Source organism: Leptonotus elevatus, chromosome 8 (genome assembly GCF_054856555.1).
Source record: "Leptonotus elevatus isolate MCC_2025b chromosome 8, RoL_Lele_1.0, whole genome shotgun sequence".
Taxonomy (NCBI): domain Eukaryota; kingdom Metazoa; phylum Chordata; class Actinopteri; order Syngnathiformes; family Syngnathidae; genus Leptonotus; species Leptonotus elevatus.
The window spans coordinates 20,144,046-20,168,520 of NC_141246.1; the positions used below are offsets into that span (position 1 = coordinate 20,144,046).

The 24,475-nt window shown below is 37.9% G+C and overlaps 1 protein-coding gene across 2 annotated transcripts in view; it reads left to right on the forward strand.

Moving 5' to 3' along the window:
• Nucleotides 1–23,011, forward strand: part of LOC147170162 (uncharacterized) — a 246,389-nt gene extending 223,378 nt beyond the window's left edge. The window contains exons 1-7 of one of the 2 annotated variants that reach the window (XM_086083915.1): nt 17,665–17,940; nt 18,519–18,662; nt 18,754–18,916; nt 19,309–19,369; nt 20,439–20,504; nt 21,347–21,412; nt 22,711–23,011. In XM_086083915.1, the coding sequence (XP_085940041.1) occupies nt 18,882–18,916; nt 19,309–19,369; nt 20,439–20,504; nt 21,347–21,412; nt 22,711–22,875 (393 nt within the window). In that variant the 5' untranslated portion in view covers nt 17,665–17,940; nt 18,519–18,662; nt 18,754–18,881 and the 3' untranslated portion in view covers nt 22,876–23,011. Of the gene's footprint in view, nt 1–17,664; nt 17,941–18,518; nt 18,663–18,753; nt 18,917–19,308; nt 19,370–20,438; nt 20,505–21,346; nt 21,413–22,710 lie in introns of those variants that run through there. The other variant, XM_086083912.1, reaches the window with a different exon arrangement.
• Nucleotides 23,012–24,475: the final 1,464 nt, after the last annotated feature.

Below are 24,475 nucleotides of genomic sequence, written 5' to 3' on the forward strand. Positions count from 1 at the left end.
GAAACTCAACTCAAAGTGAGTGACACAGAACCATGCCCCCTCCACTTAGTCATGCTCCAGCTAAGACCCGCCACTCCCTCTGCCACTTGACAAGTACTCGCTTGGCCTCCTCTCTTTCATTCCCTTCAACTGCAGAATGCCACTCCCACATGCTCTCGGTTTATTCTTATATCTCCAACCTTCCTTGACAACGGTGACCCCTTACTGCTTTATTTATCACATCCCTCATTTCCTCCCTGGCTAAGATTTGCCACACAGTACCGGGAAAGGCTAATTTTAATATGACTTGTGGATCTGGAGGGCCAGTAACTAGAGACAGACATGGAGACAAAAACAGTGATAGACATGAGTGCATGCATATGTATGAATACACACACTTATGCATAATCTCACAGAGAAAATGGAAATACACACTCATACACATAGTCAACACAAGAACACTAAGCCATTGGAGGTGCATGCATATCAAACAGAAATGATGAAGGATGTCACCGTTGATATTTGGGTACTCACAGTTTCATCAGAATGTGTCAAAGGAATTGTAAAGCTGTCTGAGATTAAGTATGCAGATTGTCAGTTACATCATGAAAGGGTTGGCAACAGGGGATGGTCAATAGAGGGCGCTACGCTGCCGCCCTACCGCTCAACAGTGTCACCTTGAATAAAATGAGAATTTTTTTATATATATATATATATATATATATATATATAATGCGAAGGGTAAATAGTACACAGTCAATGATGAGTAAAATGAAAAGCTCTAAACGAATAGCTGTTTACTAATTTTTTCCCCAAAATGTACAGGATACCCATTGACTCTTATTACAAGTTGTCCATGCACAGTAGATCCTCTTTTAATACAAGAGGTAGGAGCACGGCGGGCCATTGAATTCCAATGGCCACGTAGGAATGCACCCTCCCACCATGGAGCCAACATCACATCCGGCTACTGCTGACTGACTAGTCGGGTGGAAGTGCTTTTTAGAGTTGCATATGATTGGATTGTGTTCTCTAATGACAATTGTGTATGGCAGTCAAGCATGTCAAGTTGTATCCTTGAATTCCTATTCCAGTTTTACATCTCATTGCACCTCTGTAATTTGAAAGGCAAGTTTGCTAGCATTGGATGCTAGCGTGCTATGCAGTTTTGTAGTGCTCACTGCTACGTGTGTTGCATCCTTCTGTCATCACTACTGCTGTTGTTTAAGGTAAGACATTTTAAATATGTCTAAAATGTTTGTAATCTTGTATATGCACAACCTACTTCCAAATTCAGCAAAATTTCTGAAACGACTTCTTTGTAGTTCACGTTGTTAGAGAATCCCTACAGTAGGTGACTGGCACACACTTGCAACGGCACAAGATGTCTTCAAGAACTACAAAGATGACCATAACCAATGTCTGGCGCAACAGAAAATGGACAAAGACAAATTCAAATTCATAATGTCCCGATTGAAAGAGTTTATGAGTAGACATTTCTTGGTGAAAGTCTTGACCATAAAATATGCTGGAAGTCACATATTTCAAAATGAAATTGGCAAAAATTGTGGCCCTGATAAATAAATCTAAATATCTCCTCGATAAGAAATCGTTGTATACCATATATTGTGCTCTGGTCTTACCTCATTTAATAGATTGGGTTGAAGTTTGGGGAAATATATATTAGAGCAACACAGAAGTTTTGTGTAAAATACAAAATAAAGCAATCAGATTCTTCATTTAGCAGGCTATCGTGTTTACACAAATGCCTTGTTTCTTCAATCAAAAATGTAGGGACTTAATAGAGTTCAAGACAAATTTATTATTAAATTAAATATAAGTCTACGTCTAAGTTTAGTGTATCCCAAAAATGTTCTGTTCAAGAGAAGGAAGTTACAACCTGAGAGGAAAGATGAACCGAGCCATTTAGAACGACTTTAAAAAATGTATTAGGGGTGTGCCCAAAAATGTATTCTTATAAGAATCGCGATTCTCATTTAGTACGATTCTGAATCGAATCGCACACCCAAAATTCGAATCGTGAGACATTCAAAGATTCTCACCCCTAATGTGTATCACCAGGGCTGAAGTGGATCTATGGAATGGCCTCAAGTCTGATATTAAAACTTGTACGAACTTGAGGCAATTTAAAAAGGTATATATCAATTACTTTATACGAAAATATGCAGACGAATTAAATAGCAAATGAGCAAGAGGTGTTTAATTTTTTTTCAACAATTTTTACAATATATATATTCTGTATTCATAAATAAGTCTATTTTCTTCTTCTCAATTGTCTTAAGTTTTTCTAATATTGTACAATTACAAACGTGTATACTATTTACACAATTTGTCTTTGAGTTATCTTCAAACTATATGACCATGAACGAGTATACTGTTTGTGCCAAAAGTTTTTCTTTTTTTTGTATTATTATATTGTTTATTTGATGCCTGTTTTTCTTGTGCTACTTGTAAATAAGAACATTATTAATTTTATATAATTATGACATAAATTGTGATTGGTTTTCTGGAAATTGCCATAGTGATTAGGCAAAATCTTGTAACTCTAAACTAAGGGAGTATATTTTGATGTTTTGTTTTGTTTTAGTCCTCAGTTTGAGGTTCTGTTGTACACGAAATGTATAACCAAATAGTGGAAAATAAGGGGTAGGATTATTATAAGTTCTCTGAACTTATACCTGCTCCTTTTGAGTGCCACCGTTGTACAACTTTTGTTGTAATTGTCTTGAGTATTTTAACCTGATGTTACAAAAAAAATTAAAAATCTTTATGCATCATCCCACATTATTTACAAAAACACAAAATATGGTGAAAGAAGTAGTGTGACTGTTGTATGTCTGTAGCTAGCCAACAACAAGCAGTTAATCTTTGCTGATAGACTTAGAATAGAAAATGTGTCACTCTCTTCATTATTATTTATGCAAGCTAATGATAACTATCTCGTCAACAGATTGAAATCATTATCACTCAGATTAATTTATTGATATGTCATATACACAATTAAGCTTTCTTTTTTTCCCCCTCATCACATCTAGCAAAGACAAACTATTGATGCTGTCAGCTTTAGGGCAGACTGTAATAGGTCCATGAGGGAAAGAAAGAAGCCTCACAGCCAGAGAAAAATGTTCGGGATAGGCTTGGGGTTCTATTGAAGTTCTTTTCCATTTTAGTTCTGAGGCTGCATTTATAGTGTTCATAAAGTTGCTCAGGATAAGAAAACAGTGTCGTTGTCTGTCAAGTTGTTAAAATAACGAATATTGGCAATCTTCGGGTTTTATAAGACCCCTGGGTTACCCCTTTCATAAGCAGAATTCTAGTACATATAAACGTAATCCAAATACCTCGAATGAACGGGGCATTGTTTTTCATTGTGCGCATGCTCACAACCTGTTCTCCGTCTCCTTTTCCTCTTTTTCGCTTATTTTTATCCGCTAGGAATCTTGGCCTTTGTAGTAACGACTTGAATGTGCAGCGCCGTTTTCACGTTATATTGTGCCTCTTTGGCGGAAATGCCGCAGTTTGTGACACTTTAACTATTCATGTGAGACAGATGCGACATCACTCGTAATGCTTAAACAATGTTTATCTCTAAGCTTGCAGTGTTCAACAATACACGTCCGTGTAGGAACATTAGATGATACACACATAGTTCCGCTTTATTCAAATGAGTACAGTTCTGCGCTTCTGGCGTGTACCAACTAGAACCACACTTCTGGAGCGAGTAGGAAACCGACTACTTTATTTAGCATGGTGAGTGCTAGTGATGGCAAAATGAAGCTTCATGAAGCATTTGCGATATTTTTTGACTCCTCTAGATGGTGCTCTTGGTTTAAAGATAAAGGCAAGTGCAATGAAAATGGATTACATTTGCATTGCATCTTTGAATCATGAGTGCCATCTAGAGGAGTCAAAAATATTGCAAATGCTTCATGAAGCTTCATTTTGCCATCACTAGTGAGTGCCATGAATATAATGTATTTTATTGACCGTTTAAAGTTAGAAGTGAAAATTACATCTTTACATCGCGTTATTCCAAACGCCATGTATACGGGGGTAACTCTGTCAACTTGCGCATGTAAACGTGTTATTCCGATTGTTCCAGAAACCCGAATTCGGACCATAACCCGAATATTGCCTGCATGTAAACGTAGTCAGTGATGACCGATGTACTGTAGCCTCTTTGTTGATAATTGCCATTATCATTTACAGCATGAGGGATTAAGACATAGAAAGACATGACAAAAAGTGAATAGTAAGAGTCCTCAGTCCCTGTGGAGACAGGTGGGAGGTGCTCTTGTTTAATGGCAATTTCAGACAAAGAGATGGCCTGGTTTGTGAGTTTGGCTGGTGTGAGAAATGTCAGGTGGAGATATTTCTGAATAATTAAAAAGCTGTGTCTGCTGGGAATACAGCTTCAGTTCACATTTAAATTCAGCGAGAACAGTTGTGATTGTTTCCCCTCACCCATCTACAGAAGAGTCATTTGGCATATAACAAGAACTGGCAAGGTGTGCAAGAATGTTCTTTCACCTCTAGCAGCATGTTGCATTAATGCTTATAAATTTAACACAAGACAATTAAACAGTAAAAGCAGCCTGTTTCCCGTCTCTTTTTCTGAGGAACTTTACAGTTCTGATAAATTTGCTGTTATGGCACAGTCTATACTACTATGAGTCAGTGGGGTCACTATTTTTTACTTACAGTTCTCATTTTCACTACATCTAAACCACATTTGTAGCTACCACTTCGATACCCTTCTGATTGGATTTTGTTTGAAAAATTGGTAATACCCCTATCCTCTTCAGTTTGTTCTGGAGAAACTCCTAAGCATTTCAGAACCAAAACTGTGCTTGGTCAGATTTTGTGGAGAATGGCTGTGTCAATGAAAGCTTTCACAGGCGCTACAAATATATTTCCGTGTTTTAGGCAACACAGCTAACACATACGCATTGCTCGGCCGTGGCAGTGAAGTTGCGCGGCGTCACAGTGTAGGTGGAAGTTGACAAGAAAGTTGACAACTACAAACCAGCCATGGACCATGGCTTTGGATTGGTCAGTCCACTTCAGAGAGTTCGCTGAGCCACTGTGAGGTCGCTATGTGTGTCACCATGGAGGTGCTCTTCCAAAAGAAATAAAAAAGAAAGAAAAATAAAAGAAAAACAGGGTAAGTTTTGCTTCAACGTGACTGGGCTGTTAAGCTGCTATTAACACATCAGAGTGTACCATGGCCGGCCACAAATCTGCCAACAGCCTAAATTTCAACAGAGCCAACACTCTGTAGAGACATAGTGGCCACAAAAGACGGCCACAGATCGGCAGCTATCAATCAGAGGGAAGGTCTGTTTTCCATTTCAAACTAAGGGGAACCGCAACCCAATTGGAGCAAAGTTTATTTACATAATAATAGTTTATATACTGTATATAAATTCAAAATCATATCAATCCATATTAGTTAATATTGAAATCACAAGCCAAATTATCTTGCAAACCCAATAAAAAAACATAAAAAATATAATTGTGGCATAGGACCTTTACATTTTTTATTTATTTGTGATATGTGACCAGTAATTTTGGCGACCCTCATCTTGAAATCATACTCACCTACCTCACAACACTTCATAGTGCAAGAAATATCAAACATGCCAGATATTCGCCTGAAGGCCTCGTGAGGCAGAAAACGCAGCAAAAGTAATGCACATACAGCGAGCTATATGCTGAGCAAATGATATTGAATGATTTTTTTGCCCAGAAGAAGTGCTCCAGTGTGTGGCAGACTTAACTCATGTAATGCATGTTTTTTTATTTCGCTTTTTTGGGGGGATTATTTTATACTCCACCTGAATAGTGAAGTTTCAACAATAAAAAAATAACATGAAAACCTTAAAAAAAAGAAAAGAAAAAGATAAACCGACGTTACTGTCAAGTAAGCAGATACACAACGCAGTAAAACAGCATGTACTAATGGAATATCCAGTGTTGCAGATTATTTCAGAGGAACCCCAACAGCAGTTAACATTGAGCCACGAAGTACCGGTAGTTGCATGGATGGCCAAAGCAGAAGTGATGTTTCTGTTAACTAATGCTTTGATCTGTTGTGGTTTTCTTTAGTAACCTTTCCACTTATTTTCTTTGTCATAAACTTGTTATTGCTGACTATGAAAGCCGTAATTCTGGCAATAATCCCTTGTCACACTCTTGTGGTCGTACTTAGATCCAACCCAAATCCTCACAGTCCCATCCTGCAATTTTATCTCTCATTGAGTCATGCCATGCAGCTATGATTTAGCGTCTTAATATAATTTGCATGATCGGTTGGGAAATCAAAGACAAACAAGGGTGACCTATCCACAAGTGCTGTATTTCTCTAACAATTGGCACAGTGGTTCATAATGTCAAATTTGAGGGGTGCAAGCGGCAGTGGTGTGCGAAGCACACGACATGTCGTGGGCCAATTTAAATGCCTCCAAAAATGCATTTGTTGTGAATGGAGGTTACTCGAACTTTATGCTACACTAATCACAGCTAGAAAGGTGTGTTTGTGTAGTCGTGCAACATTGTGCGAGGGAACACAGTTGAATTGTTTGCCATTCAATGAAAGTGGTTACCCTCATCCACTTTAAGAGGTGCGTGGTCTCATCCATGAAATTGTTAACGTGCATTCAAAAAGGAACTGCAAAAAGATCCCTATTTGCAGATTATGTAAAATTGTACGCTGTGGAATTGGCACTTGGAGACCGTCTTCTACCCCGATCGTGCGTCGTTGTGAAGTTGAAAGTGACACTTTTGACATGATGTGTAAACTGTGTTAAAATTGATTCATGTTCTTATCAATTCAGTAAAAGTATTGAAATGATTCATTTGCTTGATAATAATCCTCAACAAGGATTTTAGAGACTATCTTGGGAAATTTTAGATTTTTTTTTTCTCAAATTCAAACTTTTGTTGTTGTTGAAGATGTTGGTATTAAAGAGGAGGTATTATTAAGGAGGGCCCCATGACTGTCTTTGCCTTGGGCCCCAAATACTCCCTTGTGCATGGGTTTAGACGTATTCAATAAAACCATTGTTCCAACAAATCCCTGCTTTATTCTTCAGAATAACCTTGAATGCATTGGCATTGAACGCTCCCCGTGGGGATCCACGGACTCTCTTTGTCATTTGAAGCTGTTACACAGTAAATCTGGAAAGTAGATTGCGGGGCAGTGAGCTGTGGCCGGCCGGGTCCAGAAAAGGAGCAGCAGTGGTGGGATTGACAAGGATTGGCAGTCAAATCAAACAGACAAGGGGGGAATACAAATATTGACTGGGATACAATTGGCTTGTGATCAAACCCAACGAGACAGGGTTGAACAACACATTCCAGGTAATTAGCCGGTAATGCAGTGTGTGGTGGAGGGGACAGAACAAATGATGTTATTCATGAAAAATAAAACGTTAAGTAAACTAAGCAAATAAATGTATGCAGATTCACAGCATTGGAGGGCATGAAAAGCTGTTTTCAGTAGCTGGGCATTCAGGTGACTGCTACTTTATTCAAGCATGACGCGAAAAGATATAATTGAATGTTTTGATCTCACTCGAGTTCTAAAATAACATCCAGTGATGAGTGAAAACAGGTTGAGAGACTCACTTCAAACTAAAGTATGGAAAAGTATGGAATGCAACAAAAGATGATGGCAAATGATTTTTTTGTAAGTCTGAACTTTTATTTGCACTTTATCCTAAAATGTTCATTTATTGAAAAAAGATTGAATTGTTTAGGTTTTCAATTTTAACATTAATTAAAATGTTCACGTGGAATGCTAATCATTTTTCTCCTTAAAGCTTGCATCTCTTATGCTCTCTGAACATCAATTGGAATTCTTAGTGAAAGCTGAGAAGTCATTACATGTAAACATTCATCTTTCGTTTTCTGTTTTGTATTTCCTTAGAGTGTGCATCACTTAATGCATTTGCACCGGTGCACTGCTGCTTATGTTGCTGTACAAGAAATGTCATAAGGTTCCCGAACTGTATGACGGCAGTATAATGCACTGTGTGGTTGCACACAATCATTGTTTAACCATGCTCGATGAGGGACAAGCAAATTTGGTGGTCAGAAGGGCCACAAATTGATCCATAAACGACTGTGAACATGCACTTCCAAACGCCCCTGTACAAACATGTATGAGAGTTATAACTTTTTCTAAATTAAAGCAAACATGTAGTCTATCTGACCATTCATCTATTTTCTATACCCCCCGTCCTTTTTAGAGTCACCTGTGAGCTGGAGTCTATCCCAGCTGAGTTTGGGCAAGAAGTAATATGCAGCCTGAACTGTTTAACAGTCAATCGCAGGGACAAATGTACAAATACACTCAATTGGGCACATAGTGAACTTTCAGTGATGGACATTTGAATATAAACAGTGGAGCAATCTACATTGATCTACAGTATAATACCCGCAGGTATATATTCTTTATCCTTTGCAAAAAAAATCCCTACATTTGTCACCTAAATGAGTCAGTTGTGAAAGTCTTCTTTATGTGTGCCTCAATGTCTGTATTATACTGTCCCTGACTGCCAAGGCTCGCACACCAAAAGGAGCACAAAGTGAGGTTGGAACGAATTAGTGGCATTTCCATTTATTTGAATTTGGAAAGATGATTTGAGATACTAATGTTTTGCACAATGTACCATATAACGAATGGTTAAAAGTGAGCCTTCTAAGTACAGGCACCACTGTATCTTGTTTTGAAGATAGTGACAATAACATCCTTGCTAGCAGTTTGCAAATTCTGTGGGTTTGTGTGGTGTTGTATTGGCAAGTCTGACGACTTGTCCAAAAGTTAAGTGAAGGGTCAGCGTAATCTACATGACAGGATTAGAAGCAACATGTTTGTGTACAGCAATATTCTTCGGAAGAACACAAGTGAGCTGTTCAAATGAATTGTGAGGTATGACCAGCTCGTGTGTTCCTTAAACATTACCTGAAGCATTTTTGGCAGGCTGGTTGGGCATATTGCACATGTAAAAGAGTGCATTTCCATTATAGTTTCTAAGAGAGGATATGCTAGGTCTATAATACGTTAAAGTAGGTGGTATGTGTACTGTACATGTTAATGGTATATGTCCAGTAGACAATGCCACTTTCAAGTGCCCATGTGCCAATTGTATGAGAGAGAGAGAGAGAGAGAGAGAGAGAGAGAGAGAGAGAGAGAGAGAGAGAGAGAGAGAGAGAGAGAGAGAGAGAGAGAGAGTTTTGATGTGTTTTCCAATAGCATGACATTGAGCTTAGATGAGTAAATGACATCCACTTTATGATGATGGAACTATAAATACTTGTCATAATGAAAATATTAAGGGCTGCCTCTTTTTTTTTCATCATCAGCCAGTTATCCTGGGTTTAGTAACACCCCACATTATCATTTTCTGCATATATTTTCTCATGCAAATTTCAATGATAAATTGGTATCATTAGAAGGTGGCACTTATCCATATTACTCTTCTGTTTCTTGAAATTGATCTCAGTGATATTGGTGTAAATGTTTACTTGTCCATACAAAAATCCCTCACAATAAGTATTTCAAGGTATTTGGAAATCTGAATACTTTTTCCAATGTTCCTAAACAAAATGTTCTTAAACAAAATATTTTTGAAAGTATTGCTACAATGTAATAAAATATGATAGCACAAAACTAATTTAAATTCTTGAACTGAACCAAGTTGAGGTCATATATATTAATAATTCAACCAACATTCAACCAACATTTTCTATAAAAACATTCTTCTAGTTGCACAAATCTTTTCAACTCGAACTGCTTTTATGCATGATGTCAAGTGAGAGCATAACGCAAAAAAAAAAAAGTGGAATCTCTTTTGAAGCAATACAACTGTAGTTTCACTGTTCTTAATAACTGAATCTTGTTTGTATTGTTTTTATTAACTTTTTGTGCTTTTTTTACACCTGTGACAAAAAAAATATTACAAAGCGAGGTGGGTGAGGTTCATTTGTGACACACAAGAAGAGCATTCATCTTTTCTTGATTGATGACAGCAAACAATACATCACCGTGTCAAAGATGCATTAATGTAAAAGTGCTTTTACTGCTCTGAAGGTAGAAAGGCGCTGTATAAATGAAACCCATTTGTACAGCACAAGGCCAAAAGTAACATTACATGCCCGTGGCCTGCAATCCCCCGGGCAAGTTAATGAGTTGATAAGCGGCATTACTACTTAGGAATTCAGGAACCCTTTGGAAGTTGTCAATAAACAGTTTGCGGATGCGGAGTCTTTAAATGCAAGTGAATGAACTTGCAAACTAGAATTCAGATAAGCTAAAACATCTTATTTGAATGGTGGTGTTACACAAATTAGAATGATGCCTAGTGAACTAAGAAGTCTGCAATGTGTAATTGGTGTTTGAATTGCTTTGTGTTTGAAATGTTAATAATAATAATAATAATAATAATAATAATAATAATAATAATAATAATTACTGCACATGTTGACATACAAAGACATACAATGATGGCCTTCAAAACCTTTTATGCTGACTGAAACATGAAACGCACTGACCTGTATTGCCCTATTTTCATGCATTTTCAGAGCAATGGATTCGATTTCTACAATGATTCAGAGGGATTGTCCCATGCTGTTGTCATTTTTATGAATGACATACAAAATCCCGTTGCACCATCTGCACCACTGGTTAGACCTGGTTTCACAAAGTCTAAAATCTTATTTTTATTTATTTTATTTTTTTGCCACTAAATTGGAAATGCGGCAGGGAGTGCAGCAGCTTTGTGTGCCGGAACACACAGGGAGGTGAAGCACATCTACCAAATTCACAAACACGGTAGACTAGACTTTCCCTGCCATGAAAATGGAAATGCGCCTGTTTTCATGCTGAGTGCAGTCTACTTCCTGTTACCAAATTGTCAGTTGCACTGGGGGGTGCGGCAGCTGTGCCCACCACAAAGCACAGCCAAGCGCAACAAGGTCCCAAGCACAGTAGACTAGACTTGCTCTGGCACCAAAATGGAGATGCGCCTATTTTTACGCCGAACACATATGCCTGACTACAAAAATAGAGCACTAAATGTATTTTTTTGTTTTTTATTTTGTTTTGTTTTTTACAAATCTGAACAACTTTAATAAAAAGTGCCAGTTAGAAGGCTTTGGGTGATGTCAGCTGTCCTCAAATTGGTTAAGAGCTACTCGAGTGGGATTCATTATGTAGAGCCGGGAAAGGAAGACTGTCAGGCATGATTGAAAATTAATTTTCAAGGTGGACTTTTAAAACAACATTGTGAGGACAAGTTGGACAACACTTGTGCTGGCTAGCTTGTTTCAACCTGGTTGAAGGATTTAGATATTATTTTTTGGCATGGATGAAGGTGAGAGCTAGTGATGGCAAAATGAAGCTTCATGAAGCATTTGCGATATTTTTTGACTCCTCTAGATGGCACTCATGATTCAAAGATGCAATGCAAATGTAATCCATTTTCATTGCACTTGCCTTTATCTTTAAACCAAGAGCACCATCTAGAGGAGTCAAAAAATATCGCAAATGCTTCATGAAGCTTCATTTTGCCATCACTAGTGAGAGCCACATGTCTGTAGTCATTCATACATGTGACATTGGACTGATTTGGAAGAGGAACAATTGTAGCTGCTTTAAAGTAGGCAGGGACCAGCGAGCAGGACAGCGAGGTGTTGTAGATAGAGGTGAAGACGTCTGCCGGCTCCGCAGCACAGTCTTTCAGCACCCGGCCCAGAACTCCATCTGGACCAGCCGCCTTCCTGGTGTTAATGCTGCGGAAGGCACATCTCACCTCATGCATGCTCAGGCTTTTGTCGTGTTATTAGATAAATAATGATTGTGAAATGTCTGGAGTAGAAAGTTGTAATGGAAGGTAAACAGTTTGACTAGCTGTTTTGGTCAACAGGCATTGTGGCTACTGTTTTCCCATAATTACTAGCCACTCAGCATTTTGACCAAGCCATAATTGTATGTACATTATTTCCAAGCAGAATGCATTTATGAACAGGAGGAATTGGTGCTGAGCAAACTTTCTCCCAACCCAAATACATTTGTCAACTGGGTGTGGGGTTCTGAGTGTAAGTCTTAAAGGAGCCGACCACCTCTGACAAAGACTGATAAACATTTATCATTCAGTATGATAGATTGGTTAAAAACAGCTCCTAAATGTTGGCAAGAACAAGCTGGGTATCTTTTACAAAGGGCTGTTTGGGAAATAATTAAAAACACACATGGGATTGCAAAAAATCGAATGCAATGTACCGGTAGTTGCATGTGATCAACTAGCTTGCATCAGTCCATTTGAGAGACATCATGGCTCATATCAGTTTTCTAATCCTAGGATAGTCTGTGAAATTTATACACATAGCATATTTTATCAATGATATGCGAGTAGAGGCTTACAAGTGCAGTACATCAATTCCAGTATTACCTCAAAGTAGCCTGAGATTCCAAAAGTTCTTATCAGGCGGCACCAGATCCATTATGAGTTTATCTGTGCTCAACTCTATGTGCAAGGCTTAAAAAAAAAAATATATATATATATATATATATATATTGTTATCGTGATGTGAGTGTGCATGCAACATTTGTTGCATTTGATGGAGGAAGGGTGCCACGGGATAATTCAGGCATATAAAACAGTATACAGTATATCCATTTATCAGACAGTTGAGGAGCCATGCCAAATTACACCTGGCTGCTCATTTGGATGAGCCCTTACAAAATGATGATGCTGCAGTTGTCCTTCTTGTTCTTACAGCATATCTCTTGAGACCCTCCATCACTTCACCTGCATTGTTATTAGAGAATTAAAGGACAGCTAGACAGCTAAACTTGGATGCAGACTTTCACAACTTAAAAAAGTGTGTGTTGGTGTGTGCTTTTTCTGTTAAATTTGTTTTGTTATTTGTATAATATATTTTTCAGAGACTTTGTATCTGCAGAGATGAACTTGATATTTGCATAACGGCACACAAATTGTTCCTCATTAACATTTTTTTTTCATTTTTTTTTTAAAGAGCTCAGTATTGTTCATTCGGTAATGTCATCATCATTGCTCTTTTTTTTGGTGTTTTTTTTGTATGTGTATTGTGCGTGTGTGCGTGCGAGTGTGTGTGTATTTGTTAGTTCACCAAAAACCTATAAAAAAAAAATCCCATACCGTTCACCTAAACCGAACACCGCCGTCAGGAGACCCGAGGAAGGACCAAAGAAAACAAAGGAAAGTGAAATCCAGCGCTGACCACACACCAACCCCAGAAACATCTAAATTCCAACAAATCAGGGAGACCTCAAGAGACCAAAGGAGAGACTGAGGAAAGGAAGGAAGGAAACAAGAAGCAGAGTGAGATCCACAGACACCAGCCTCCACCGATTCAATGATCTGAGGAAGAAGCAGATTGTGTCTGAGTTTCGATAGATGCTGGTGTGGTGGATCTGGCATTCATGAAAATCTCCACCAAAGAGGGGAGTCGTGGACCCCTGCCAGGACAGAGCAAGTGCAACACCTCAGGGCCCCCCAGGCCGCGGCAGCGCCAAAGGACGACCCCCGGGCCCCGAAAGGGCCACCGGCCGGAGAGCAAACCCAGGAGCAGGAGCGCCCCCCACCCCAACACGGCCTGCGCCCCCAACCCAACGCAGCAGGACGGGGCACTGCAGGCCCGCCAGGCACCCCACCGGTCCACAGGCCCCGCTCCCCCCACGACCCCCCGCCCCCCCATCCACCCCCGCCATCCACCCCAACCCAGCCCCAGCTTTTTTCTACACCAAAGTATAAAACAAAACAAGAAGAAAAATGTACCGTACCGTTTGTAACACTTTACCACCTGTATTTCAATTCTTAGGGCTAAGTTTGACCGAAAAATCAAAACATCTCAGTTTATTTCTATTTTCAAGAAATATATAAAAGCACAATTAATACATATGATATTGATATGTAGCAATTAATTATGATATTAGATTTATTTTTTTAAACTGTTATGTTTGTATGTGTACCTTAACCATAGCTGTCATTCATTTTGTGTTAATTAGGTGTTAGATGTTATAAGATGTTATAACTTCTTTCAGTACCCTTTCATCTCTTTTTTTAAGAATGAAATAAATTAAATTAAATATAGACAAGCTGCTGTGTATGTGGTCCTTGAAAATAAACACGCATTCTTAAGTTGTAATGACAGTGTTAACCCCTAGGTGACATACTTAAAATTTATTTGTATAGCCCTTCGTTACAGAAAAGTCTGAAGAGGCTTCACAAACCCCACAATTGACAAATATTAGCGACATCTCCTGATCCACCCCCGCCCAAAACAAACCTCGAGAAGTCGGGAATCCTCCTTTCAGGATGACCAGGCTGCAATGGATGCCAAGTGGACAACATTCAACACTTTGGGCCCTGTTTTCATTCCCAGCGCAAGCACAGTCTATCCGTGCGCATTGGAGGACTTTTCTTTCTTTTGGTTTTTCGTAAACGGTTAGAAAGGGGCGTTCACGCCATTTTGCGCCATTATGGGATCAAATGTAGCCCACCCCCGGCCTTTCGCAGTGGCATCCCTCATTTGCGTTAAAATCAAGACAGTCTGGAAGGCATGCTGTGCTTGACATTGCGGAAGCAAATTGACTTGCTGGGCTCAGAGAGATGAGATTGGTGCGTGCATACTGTAGTACGTTTATACAGGAAAAGTGCAAGATCCCCCGTGCATGTGCTGGAGACTGCCTTGTATCTGCGTTAGGGGAACCTTCATAGTCACGCTTTTTCTCGTGTTTGTAGTGAGCTTAGATTTATACTCAATATTATAATATAAATAAATTATAATAAATAATATACTTATTTGTAACCTTACGGTAGTAGTTATGTAACTTTGGTACATGTAAAGCAATTTTTTTAAAGAAAAATAAATACAATAAAAAAAAGAGAAGGGAAATACTAATTTACAGTTTGTGTGCAACGATGTGAATACAGCGAGGTGTGAACGAAGCAGGCATAGAGAAAAATAGAGTTGTGAATTGCACGTTATTTTTACTTTGTACTTGAATAAAAGGAGTGTTCAATGTGCAGGGATGATTAGGCATGGGGGATGAGGGACTGATGGTGGAGCTACGTAACACTATTCAAGTTTTAACAGTCTAACAGTTTCCGGAAAGAAACTGTTGCTCAGCTTGGTGGTCCTGCTCCAGATGCTTCGTAGCCTCCTGCCTGAGGGGAGAGGATGAGAGAGGGTGTGCGTGCGGTGGGTTGGGTCATTGATGATGCATAGTACCCTCTTTCTGTATATGCGGGTGAAGATGCCTGTGGTTGTGTGAATGCTTTTGTCCACAATCGGCTGTGCAGTCTGTACATTCCTTTGACAAGCCTTCCTTTCTGCAGCTGTGTGCCTTGTTTCGGAGAAAACCCTTATATTCAGAATGTGTGTGTACCCTTTGTACCTTCAAAAAGGTTCCATATAAATTGAATGTAAGTCACACCACCCCTGGAACCACTTCCTGAACGAGTGAGGCCTCACACATTCTAAAGATGTAATGAATTACATCTCAATTCGTAAGAGATTCTCGACATGTTGCTCCTAAACCTCAGCATGATATAACTAACCGCTAGTTTTTGGTTTGGACTTTGAATGATCCTGGCTCTTTGCAGCACAATTGTTTGTCTTTTTATGAATAACTATTTTGAATTTTGCTTCCACTCCGGCCTTGCCTTTTTCTCAGCATTCGTGTCCATCTGTCTTTGCCTCCACTCCACCACACCGCACAACAACTTGTTCAATCAATGCAGCACTATGGTGAGCTACATACATTATAGATATATAAGCATTCATCTAAAATTCTGAAATGTCAAGTGGAGAGCTGTCCGTAAATGTATCCATTGTCAGTGTGCCTGTGGAACATTCCAACAGTAGTATTGTCGTCTCATTTCCTTAAATGTGTGAGCTGGAAATAAAACACAAATACAATCTAACGCATTGTCTGGAAACCAGGAATTAATATAAATAGCCCCAGGTTTTACACTGACTAAGTGATTTTGCAGGTAGCGTGATGATGAATGATGCTGAAAATTATGTATTTTTAAAAAGATGAGCCCTCAGGCTAACTGCAGGCAATGGAGCAATTTTCACAGCCAATCAAACCAACCAGCTTGTTGTATGTATATCTTGTTTAGTTGCAAGCAGTTCTACTTAACTTTGACCTTGTAGGGTCATTAAACCTTCTACCTTTCAGGCAAAATTTTCATGATTGGACCTTGATGCCCAAAGTGCCGCTTTGTTTTTTATTGTGTGTGTGTGTGTGTGTGTGTGTGTGTGTGTGTGTGTGTGTTTGCCTTTGTGTATTATGAGGACATGTCACCTGAATACACGCAACACTGCGAGGACATTTTGAATTATGAGGACACAGCCCATGTCCTCATAATTCATTCAATGCAGAAGTGCTTCTAGGGCTGTAGAAGGCTTAAATCCAAAGTTTTAGCCAATGTCCTTGTAAACCATAATTACATGAATTTGTGTATTTTTGTGTATTTGATGACGCCCCCTGTAGGAAGGTCCTCGTAATGCACCACTTCATGAATTATTCACACTAGTGTATATTTCACAGCATTTGATTGGCTGACCGTCACCTGTCCCCACAATTACGCACATGTCCCCATAATTCAGTTTTTTCTCAAAATGCTGTGTATTGTGAATGTTTGTCTGTAGACGCAGAGCCTTTTTTTTTTTTTGCAGCCACCAATTCCTAAGTAGATAAATTAAATAATGAAATACACTATGACATTTAATTATATATTTCAGTATTTAATTCTTGCAGTGGTTGTTTATTTGAAAATATACAATGGTTAACAGCTGTTTATCACATCACTTTGAACAGCTGGAGGCAGAGACAGAGAAACTGTCAGTGCCGTATATTGATTCATCATTTAACATCCCACCCTGCCTTTACAATGTAACATCTTTCTGTACACCAGTGGCCAAATGTTTTGAGAATGACATTGATTTTCTAAAAATCTCCAGTGCTGACTTATTATTATTGTTTTTTTATGATGGCAATTTGCATGTACTCCAGAATGTTATAGTGATTAGATGAATTGCAAAGTCCCTATTTGCCATGAAAATTAAAGTAATTTCCTTTAGTGACCTTACAAACTTTAAGTGAAGAAGGCTTCAGGGCACCCAAGAAAATCCAGCAAATGCCAGGACTATCTCCCAAAGTTGATTCAGCTGCGGGATAAGGACATCACCACCAGTGTAGAGCTTGCTCAGGAATGGCAGTAAGCAGGTATGAGTGCATCTACACCCATGGTGAGGGAGTAAGACTTTTGGAGGATGGCCTGGTGTGACCAGTGAAAAGGGGATTCCATAAATACAGACCAAAATAAGAAAAAAAGAGTTGAAGTTATTTTCTCTGATCAACCCCCTTTCCAAATGTTTGGGGCATCCGGAAAAATGCTTGTCTGGAGAAGAAAAGGTGAGCGCTACTAAAGTATAGTACTAAAACATCCTCGGACAGCAACTGTATGACAGCAGCAAGGTTATTTTATTTACTAAAGCAAAAAAACATTTTCGTTAATGAAAAAAAAAACCTTTTTAAAAAACTGAAACTGAAATCACATTTTATGATTACAAAATGATCTATAATTCTAGCAATAATATCCTTTGTTTTCGTCTGTGGTAATTCATTTAATATATGAGCCTTTGGGGTTCATTTTAAATGTGATCTATTTTTTTTTATTGACACTGTAAATCATAGAACAATAGCCACTCTTATCAACAAAGTTCATAATCCAACGACTGAACCAATTTGTTGATTTGAACGGGATTTATTATATTGCCCTGAGTACGGAAGTGACGTCATCTAGCAGCCCCGATAGAGAACCGCCCCCGGCTCTATTTACTTCACGAGATGTGATGGCGTGTAGCTGTGCTAATGAGGTAGGTTTGAAGCTCGAATTTTTCCTGTTGTTGTTGGTCGCTTGTGTACATTGCTCCCTCTTTCGCGAAAATGATTTATAATGCAAGTCCAGTGTAAGTGCAGCTAAGCTTACGTTAGCATACCTAACCATCTGTTGATTATGATGGATGCAGCTAATTATTTAGAATTGCTACGCTTCTGTTAGCGACGGTTAGCATAGCAGAGCTAACCGTCTGTTGAGTAAGATGAATGCTAATTGCAATTTTTAAGAGGAAAGCAATAACAGGCTGGTTTTTGATGTGAAAATATACAATGGCTTAGTATTACCAGTACAGTATAAATGAAGTATTGGTAAATTGCTGCATCTGTGTTTACTTAAATTTGTTCTTTCAATAGAAATATTTCAGTAAAGTCTGTTAGTGTTCATTACATTTAATTTATAAAAATATTTAGCAGAGCTGTGCTATCCACTGTATTTTATTTTCGTTGGCACATTTACTGCACACTGCACAGGCTATTATGGTACACTGAAAGTCAACTTCAAGACATCTGCATCAAGTTACCTATCAAACTGATTGAAACTAATTTTTTTCTATAGCTTTAGATCATTATCTTCAGTGAGACATGTCAGTCATGAGGCCACAGAGGGCAAAAGTTAAACCCAAAGAAGAGGTAGCATACTTTTCATCCTTAGGTAAAGACAAGAATGGCTTCACCATAAAATATATTAATTAATTCAAAGGTGAGTATTGGTAAAATATTCTTTAGTATGGGTCTAGTTTTCATTATTGTTATAATGAAATATTTCTGTTGTATCCTTTTTTCTTTGTAAGGTCGAGGAGTGTTCAGTTCCTGCTCCTTTCAGAAGAGAGACTTTCCTACTGAATATCGAGGAGAAGTTCTAAGCAAACAGGAACGTGAAAACAGGCTGAGAGTGTATCATGATGCCCGGAAGGTTTTCATGTTTGAATTTCGCTACAATGGAAAAACACTATGGTATGTTTATATGGTGTGTTGTCACACTTAATTTTGTTTTTTTGGGGGGGATATCGTGCAAGGTTTGACAAAACATAAAAGATTAATTAAAACTCAAAAGCAAAAGTACATTCTTTTCTCAATATAATTTTTTTATTTTTTTTATTTCATTTTTTACAATATTGTGACTTGTTTTTTTATTTTACTTTTACAGTTATCGTGAGTATCGCTAACCTCACAATATCATGTTAATTATCATATCGTGATTTCTTATGACATTTGGATATTGTGTCATACATGTGACATACTAGAATTACTGGTCGCACATTCATGATTACATGAAATTATATTATAGCAGTCTAGTCTTAGTAAGAATTTAATTGTATTGGTATTTTTCTATTCATCTGCCCCAGGTTTCCACTGAAGCACAACCTGATGAAGACACAGCTATCAGACTGCGCCAAAGTTGACCAGGTGACTAGATTTATTTTTGAATGTTGTTGAAATCAGTTTTCCGAAGCAAGACATTAGTGGAGGGTGGAGATACTAGGGCTGCACAATATGTGGAAAATATCTTGCCGCACGAATGACTCATGCAATATGTGTATTGCAAAGACGTGCAACAAATGAATATTGGATTAATTGTATACTTTAGTCTGAGGCTAAGCGATATGGCCAAAAAATAAAATAAAAAGTATTTTAAACCAACCATCCAGCATTCTGCCACCACTTGTGCAAAATTACAACTCACAATAACATCTGGATGTAACAGAACATAACAACAGCTTTTAATAATCCAGAAGACAAAATACATTTCACGATTTAGCAAATTTTCAACGATTCAATTTAAATTTAATTTATTCAATTAATTAGATTTATTGCCAGGCCCTACTTGAGTCTGAATTTGACCAATCAGAGACAACATTAATTGCGCATCGCCATACAAGAGAATTGTATCGAGGAGCATTACTAACAAAAAATAACTTATTTGGATAAGACTAGATCACAATGAGCATGATTATTTTTCTGCACGTACGTGTATTTCTTTAATTAGATTATATAGATATATATATTAGGTCCATGTTCAATGTCAAAATAATCTCCATCACTGTATAAAACACCCATGTCGCATGTTTTGTCAATACTGTGCAGACCTCACAGGTGCATAGTCCTCACAATGTCGTAGTTGTGAATAACTGACACTCTGAGGACAGTGTATTTACACACTGCGAATGTAAAATAAGTTTTCAGGGGTTTGGAGTTACACATACAGTCCTCATAATTCATACTCTGGTATGGACACTCTGAGGACTGTGTATTTTCTATTAATTGTTTCATTGTGAAAAATAGACATCACCAATTTACACAAACCACTAGTGCTGACGGATTATTTATTTTTCAAATAGCAAATAAAATGTATTTGCATTCACAATACTTTAACCTATTCATTGTTCTTTATGTACTGTAACTGTGTAAATGCACAGGTACAGTCGTGTTACTAAGAATTTAATTTTATATGTATTTTTCTCTTCATGTGTACCAGGTTTCAAATGAAGCACAACCTGAAGACATAGCTAAAGATGTAGCTGTCACAGACCAAGTTGACCAGGTGACTAGATTTGTTTTTGAATGTTGATGTTAAAATACATTTTTCAGAAGCAAGACGTAGCACAATATATAAAAAAATATTTTGTCGCACGAATGGCTCATGCATATACTGTATGTATGTATACAGTATATGTGTATTGCAAAGACATGCAACAAATGAATATTGGATTGTATACTTTAGTCTGACTTTGACCAATCAGAGACTACCTTAATTGCGCATCGCCATACGAGAAACGTATCGAGGGGCATTACTAACAAAAAATAACTTAATTGGATAAGATTAGATCACAATGAGCATGTTTATTTTTCCGCATTATCGTGTATTTTTTTTCATTGGATTATAAAAATATATAGCTATAGATAGATCCTTTTTTTTTAGGTCCATGTTCAATGTCGAAATAATCTCCATTACTGTATAAAACACCCATGTCACATGTTTTGTCAATACTGTACAGCCCTCACAGATACTTAGTCCTCACAATGTTATAGTTGTGAATAACTGACACTGAGGACAGTGTATTCATACACCGTGACTGTAAAATAAGTTTTGAGGGCTTGGAGTTATTATACAATTCATACTCTGGTCAGGTATGGATTCTCTGAGGACTGTGTATTTTCTTGTTTTTGTTTCATTGTGAAAAATAGACGTCACCAATTTACACAAACCTGTAGTGCAGAAGGATTTATTTATTTATTTTTGTAATGGCAAATAAAATGAGTTTGCATTTACAATACTTTAACCTATTAATTGTTCTGTATGTACTGTAACTGTGTAAATGCACAGGTACAGTCGTGTTACTAAGAATTGAATTTTATATGTATTTTTCTCTTCATGTGTACCAGGTTTCAACTGAAGCACAACCTGAAGACATAGCTGAAGACGTAGCTGTCACAGACCAAGTTGACCAGGTGACGAGATTTCTTTTTGAATATTGATGTTGAAATCAGTTTTCAGAAGCAAGACGTTAGGAGTGAAGAGTGTAGAGTAGATGCTAGGGCTGAACTATATAACTAACAAATATAATCACAACAATTTTTTTATGCAATGTGTATTGCCAAGACGTTCAAAATATTGTATCCAACAATAAGCTTGTATGGGACTAAAATTCCTACAAGTCAACATTAAAAATATCTCAAATTGAAGATTTGTTGGCAGTTTGGTGATTTGGATTATGCACTGTAGTGATCTTTTGTTCCCATTAATTTATTTATGGTGGATTTTAGAGATGAACTCGCTATCAATTTTATTTTATTTTTTTAAACAGAAGTGTAAACATCAGGTAGTTAATTTACTTGTATCAAGCTTGGATAAATGTGCTTTATGTTTTGGACCTTTCGCTGCACTAGAATGGACTGGCATGATGGGTATTTTATCTTCTGTGTTATTTGTATCTGCAATGGATCTTTGTTTCACGCAACCAGAATTAATAGTGCAGGCATTTTCATTGAATGAATATAATTTAGTCAAGAGGATAAATTATGACCCATGTTTATACCTTTATCTTTAGTTGCAAGCAGCTAAATGTTGAGCAATTGTCTCAATCTTAACGACTGTCTGACTCGGTAAAATAGAAAAGTCTACTGTAACTGAAGGACTGTATCACACAATATCTGTTTTAGGGGCAATGCCATAGATTAAGCATATTAACTATCCCTCTTGTTAAATGCTTCATCTCATCTTTCGAATAAATGTGACTAGATTTATAATAATCTTTAGTATGTGCACAAACTTTAGGTTCTAAATGCTTTTCTAGTTTGCTCCAGCATCTGGCACATATCCCGTTTAAAAAAAATGCAAAACTGCTTGATGATGAAGACCTTTGGTAAATTAACTTTAGCATATTAGCCCATCAATGGCGGGAGCTACTTCTGCCGCGAGCGCTCGACACTTTTCTCAAGCTTCTACTTCGAGTGTAACGTCACTAAGTAACAGCGAAGTAAAGCTAGTAAATATTTATGACCACCCGCCAAAATGAATTTTAACCCGCATCTGGCAGGTTAATTTTAGAGCCACTGTATATATGCATATGTATGTGTGCATCTACTGTATATATGGATATCATTGCTGTCCTGTGAAAAACACGTTTCCATTTTTAGGTCGCGGGCTGCTCTCCGGTAGCTCCTATGGTGGAAGTGTTTTTCACAGAACAGCGACAATATGTGTATGTATGTATGTATGTAATAATTGTTTTCGTTTAAAAAATTAGGTTGCTGATGTATCCAGTTCAAGTGAGGATTCGTTAGCAGAGGAATATGTTCCAGATTCTCACAGTACTTCGGACACTTCCTACATTGAACCTGTTTCAGAAATTCAGAAATCCGAAGGTATTTCAGGAATGAGCTATGAGAAAACTGCTCATCCTTTAAGATGAGAGGTAGTCATGTTTTAAAGAATAAAATGTTCAATGTTCACTGACTCTTTTGCATCTGGTTTCATGTCTAGCTTATCCATTACAAAGCTGTGTTTGACCTAGATAACCTGTTCACATAAGAAGCAGTTTTATTAACATACCAGTTTCAGTCTGTCCTAAATTTGTAAGTTGTAACATGAGCACCATGTTAAAACTTACAATTTTAGGACAGATCAGGTATGACTTTGCATTTCACAGTATTGTTATGTACAACAATGTGTCCTTATATCAGGTAAGTCATTACACATCAATGCCATTTTAGTTTGTGTAAAGTCAGAATGCCAGAACTTTCAAATCACTTCAGTGACATGGTTGCTGTGTGTTGTGTAAACTTTGTCCTTGTAATGTGAGTTGGTCCTCATAATTACCATTTTTGCAATGGGCGTGGCTTATTTAGGTCATTATCTATGTCCTCACAATTACGGATTTTTTCAGGTTTTTCTTTTTTTCGTGTGTTGAGTTTTTTCAAGTTTTGAAGTGAAATTTTCCTGGACAACCCCAAAAAAAATTTTTGGGTGCAAGTCCCATCTCTCTGGCATTAGCAGAAAGGGGTGTCCCTGTAATACACAATTAAACCGGTTTGGAAAAAATGTCCTCATAATACACAGAGGCAAGTATGTGTGTGTGTGTGTGTGTGTGTGTGTGTGTGTGTGTGTGTGTGTGTGTGTGTGTGTGTGTGTGTGTGTGTGTGTGTGTGTGTGTGTGTGTGTGAGAAAGTCATTTTGTTGCCTTTCAACACAAAAATGAATAAATTCAATTATTATTACAATATTTTTGGGCACGAGATCCTCACAGATGACGTCATACTACGAGACGCGCTCTTATTCGAAGACATTCGAAGCCAGGTCGCTCGCCGCTGCGCCTGCGGTCGGTAAGTTGGTCACTCCGTCTCACTCACAGTAAACAAAAGCCAAGGTCATAGAGTGCACTGAGGACGCGGGGGACACGTTCCCCTCAGTTTAATAAAGACCACGATCCTTCTCATCCACTTTCGCCACGGCAAAAGTCTCAGGTAAAACAAATGTTCCTCTTCCCCATCTGCTACAACTACTGATGCGTTTGAGGTACACAGAAAATGTCGGAATTTGTACCTCTAAGTCAGAATTTTTATCAACCCTCTTCCTGAAGTCAGATCTCCAACTCAACAAGGCAGACGGATCTTACAAGGCGGACATAGAATTGATGCTATCTGCTAATCATGTAAACACTATAGTTACATGTTTTCTTGTACTAGGAGTGCGCAGCTCTGGCGTTACTATTGCAAGCAGAACAAGTCTGTAAAAAAAAAAGAAAAAAAAAGATGTCTGATCAATGTGAAAAATAGAAGGAACACTTTCAGTAGATGTTTGTAACTTTTTTCTCTTAGGCTAATTAAGTCTTATGGCATGTACTTAATAAGAGCTGAATTGAAATGTACTTTAAAGTATGTGTGGAAATGTCTACATGATCTTTGTTTTTATTAAAACCAACAGCTGTTTTTTTTGTTTGTTTATTTTTATGTTGGTGGGGTTTCCGGCCAGAGTGAGGTACTAAGAAACAGGTAGCAGTGTTTTCAGAAATA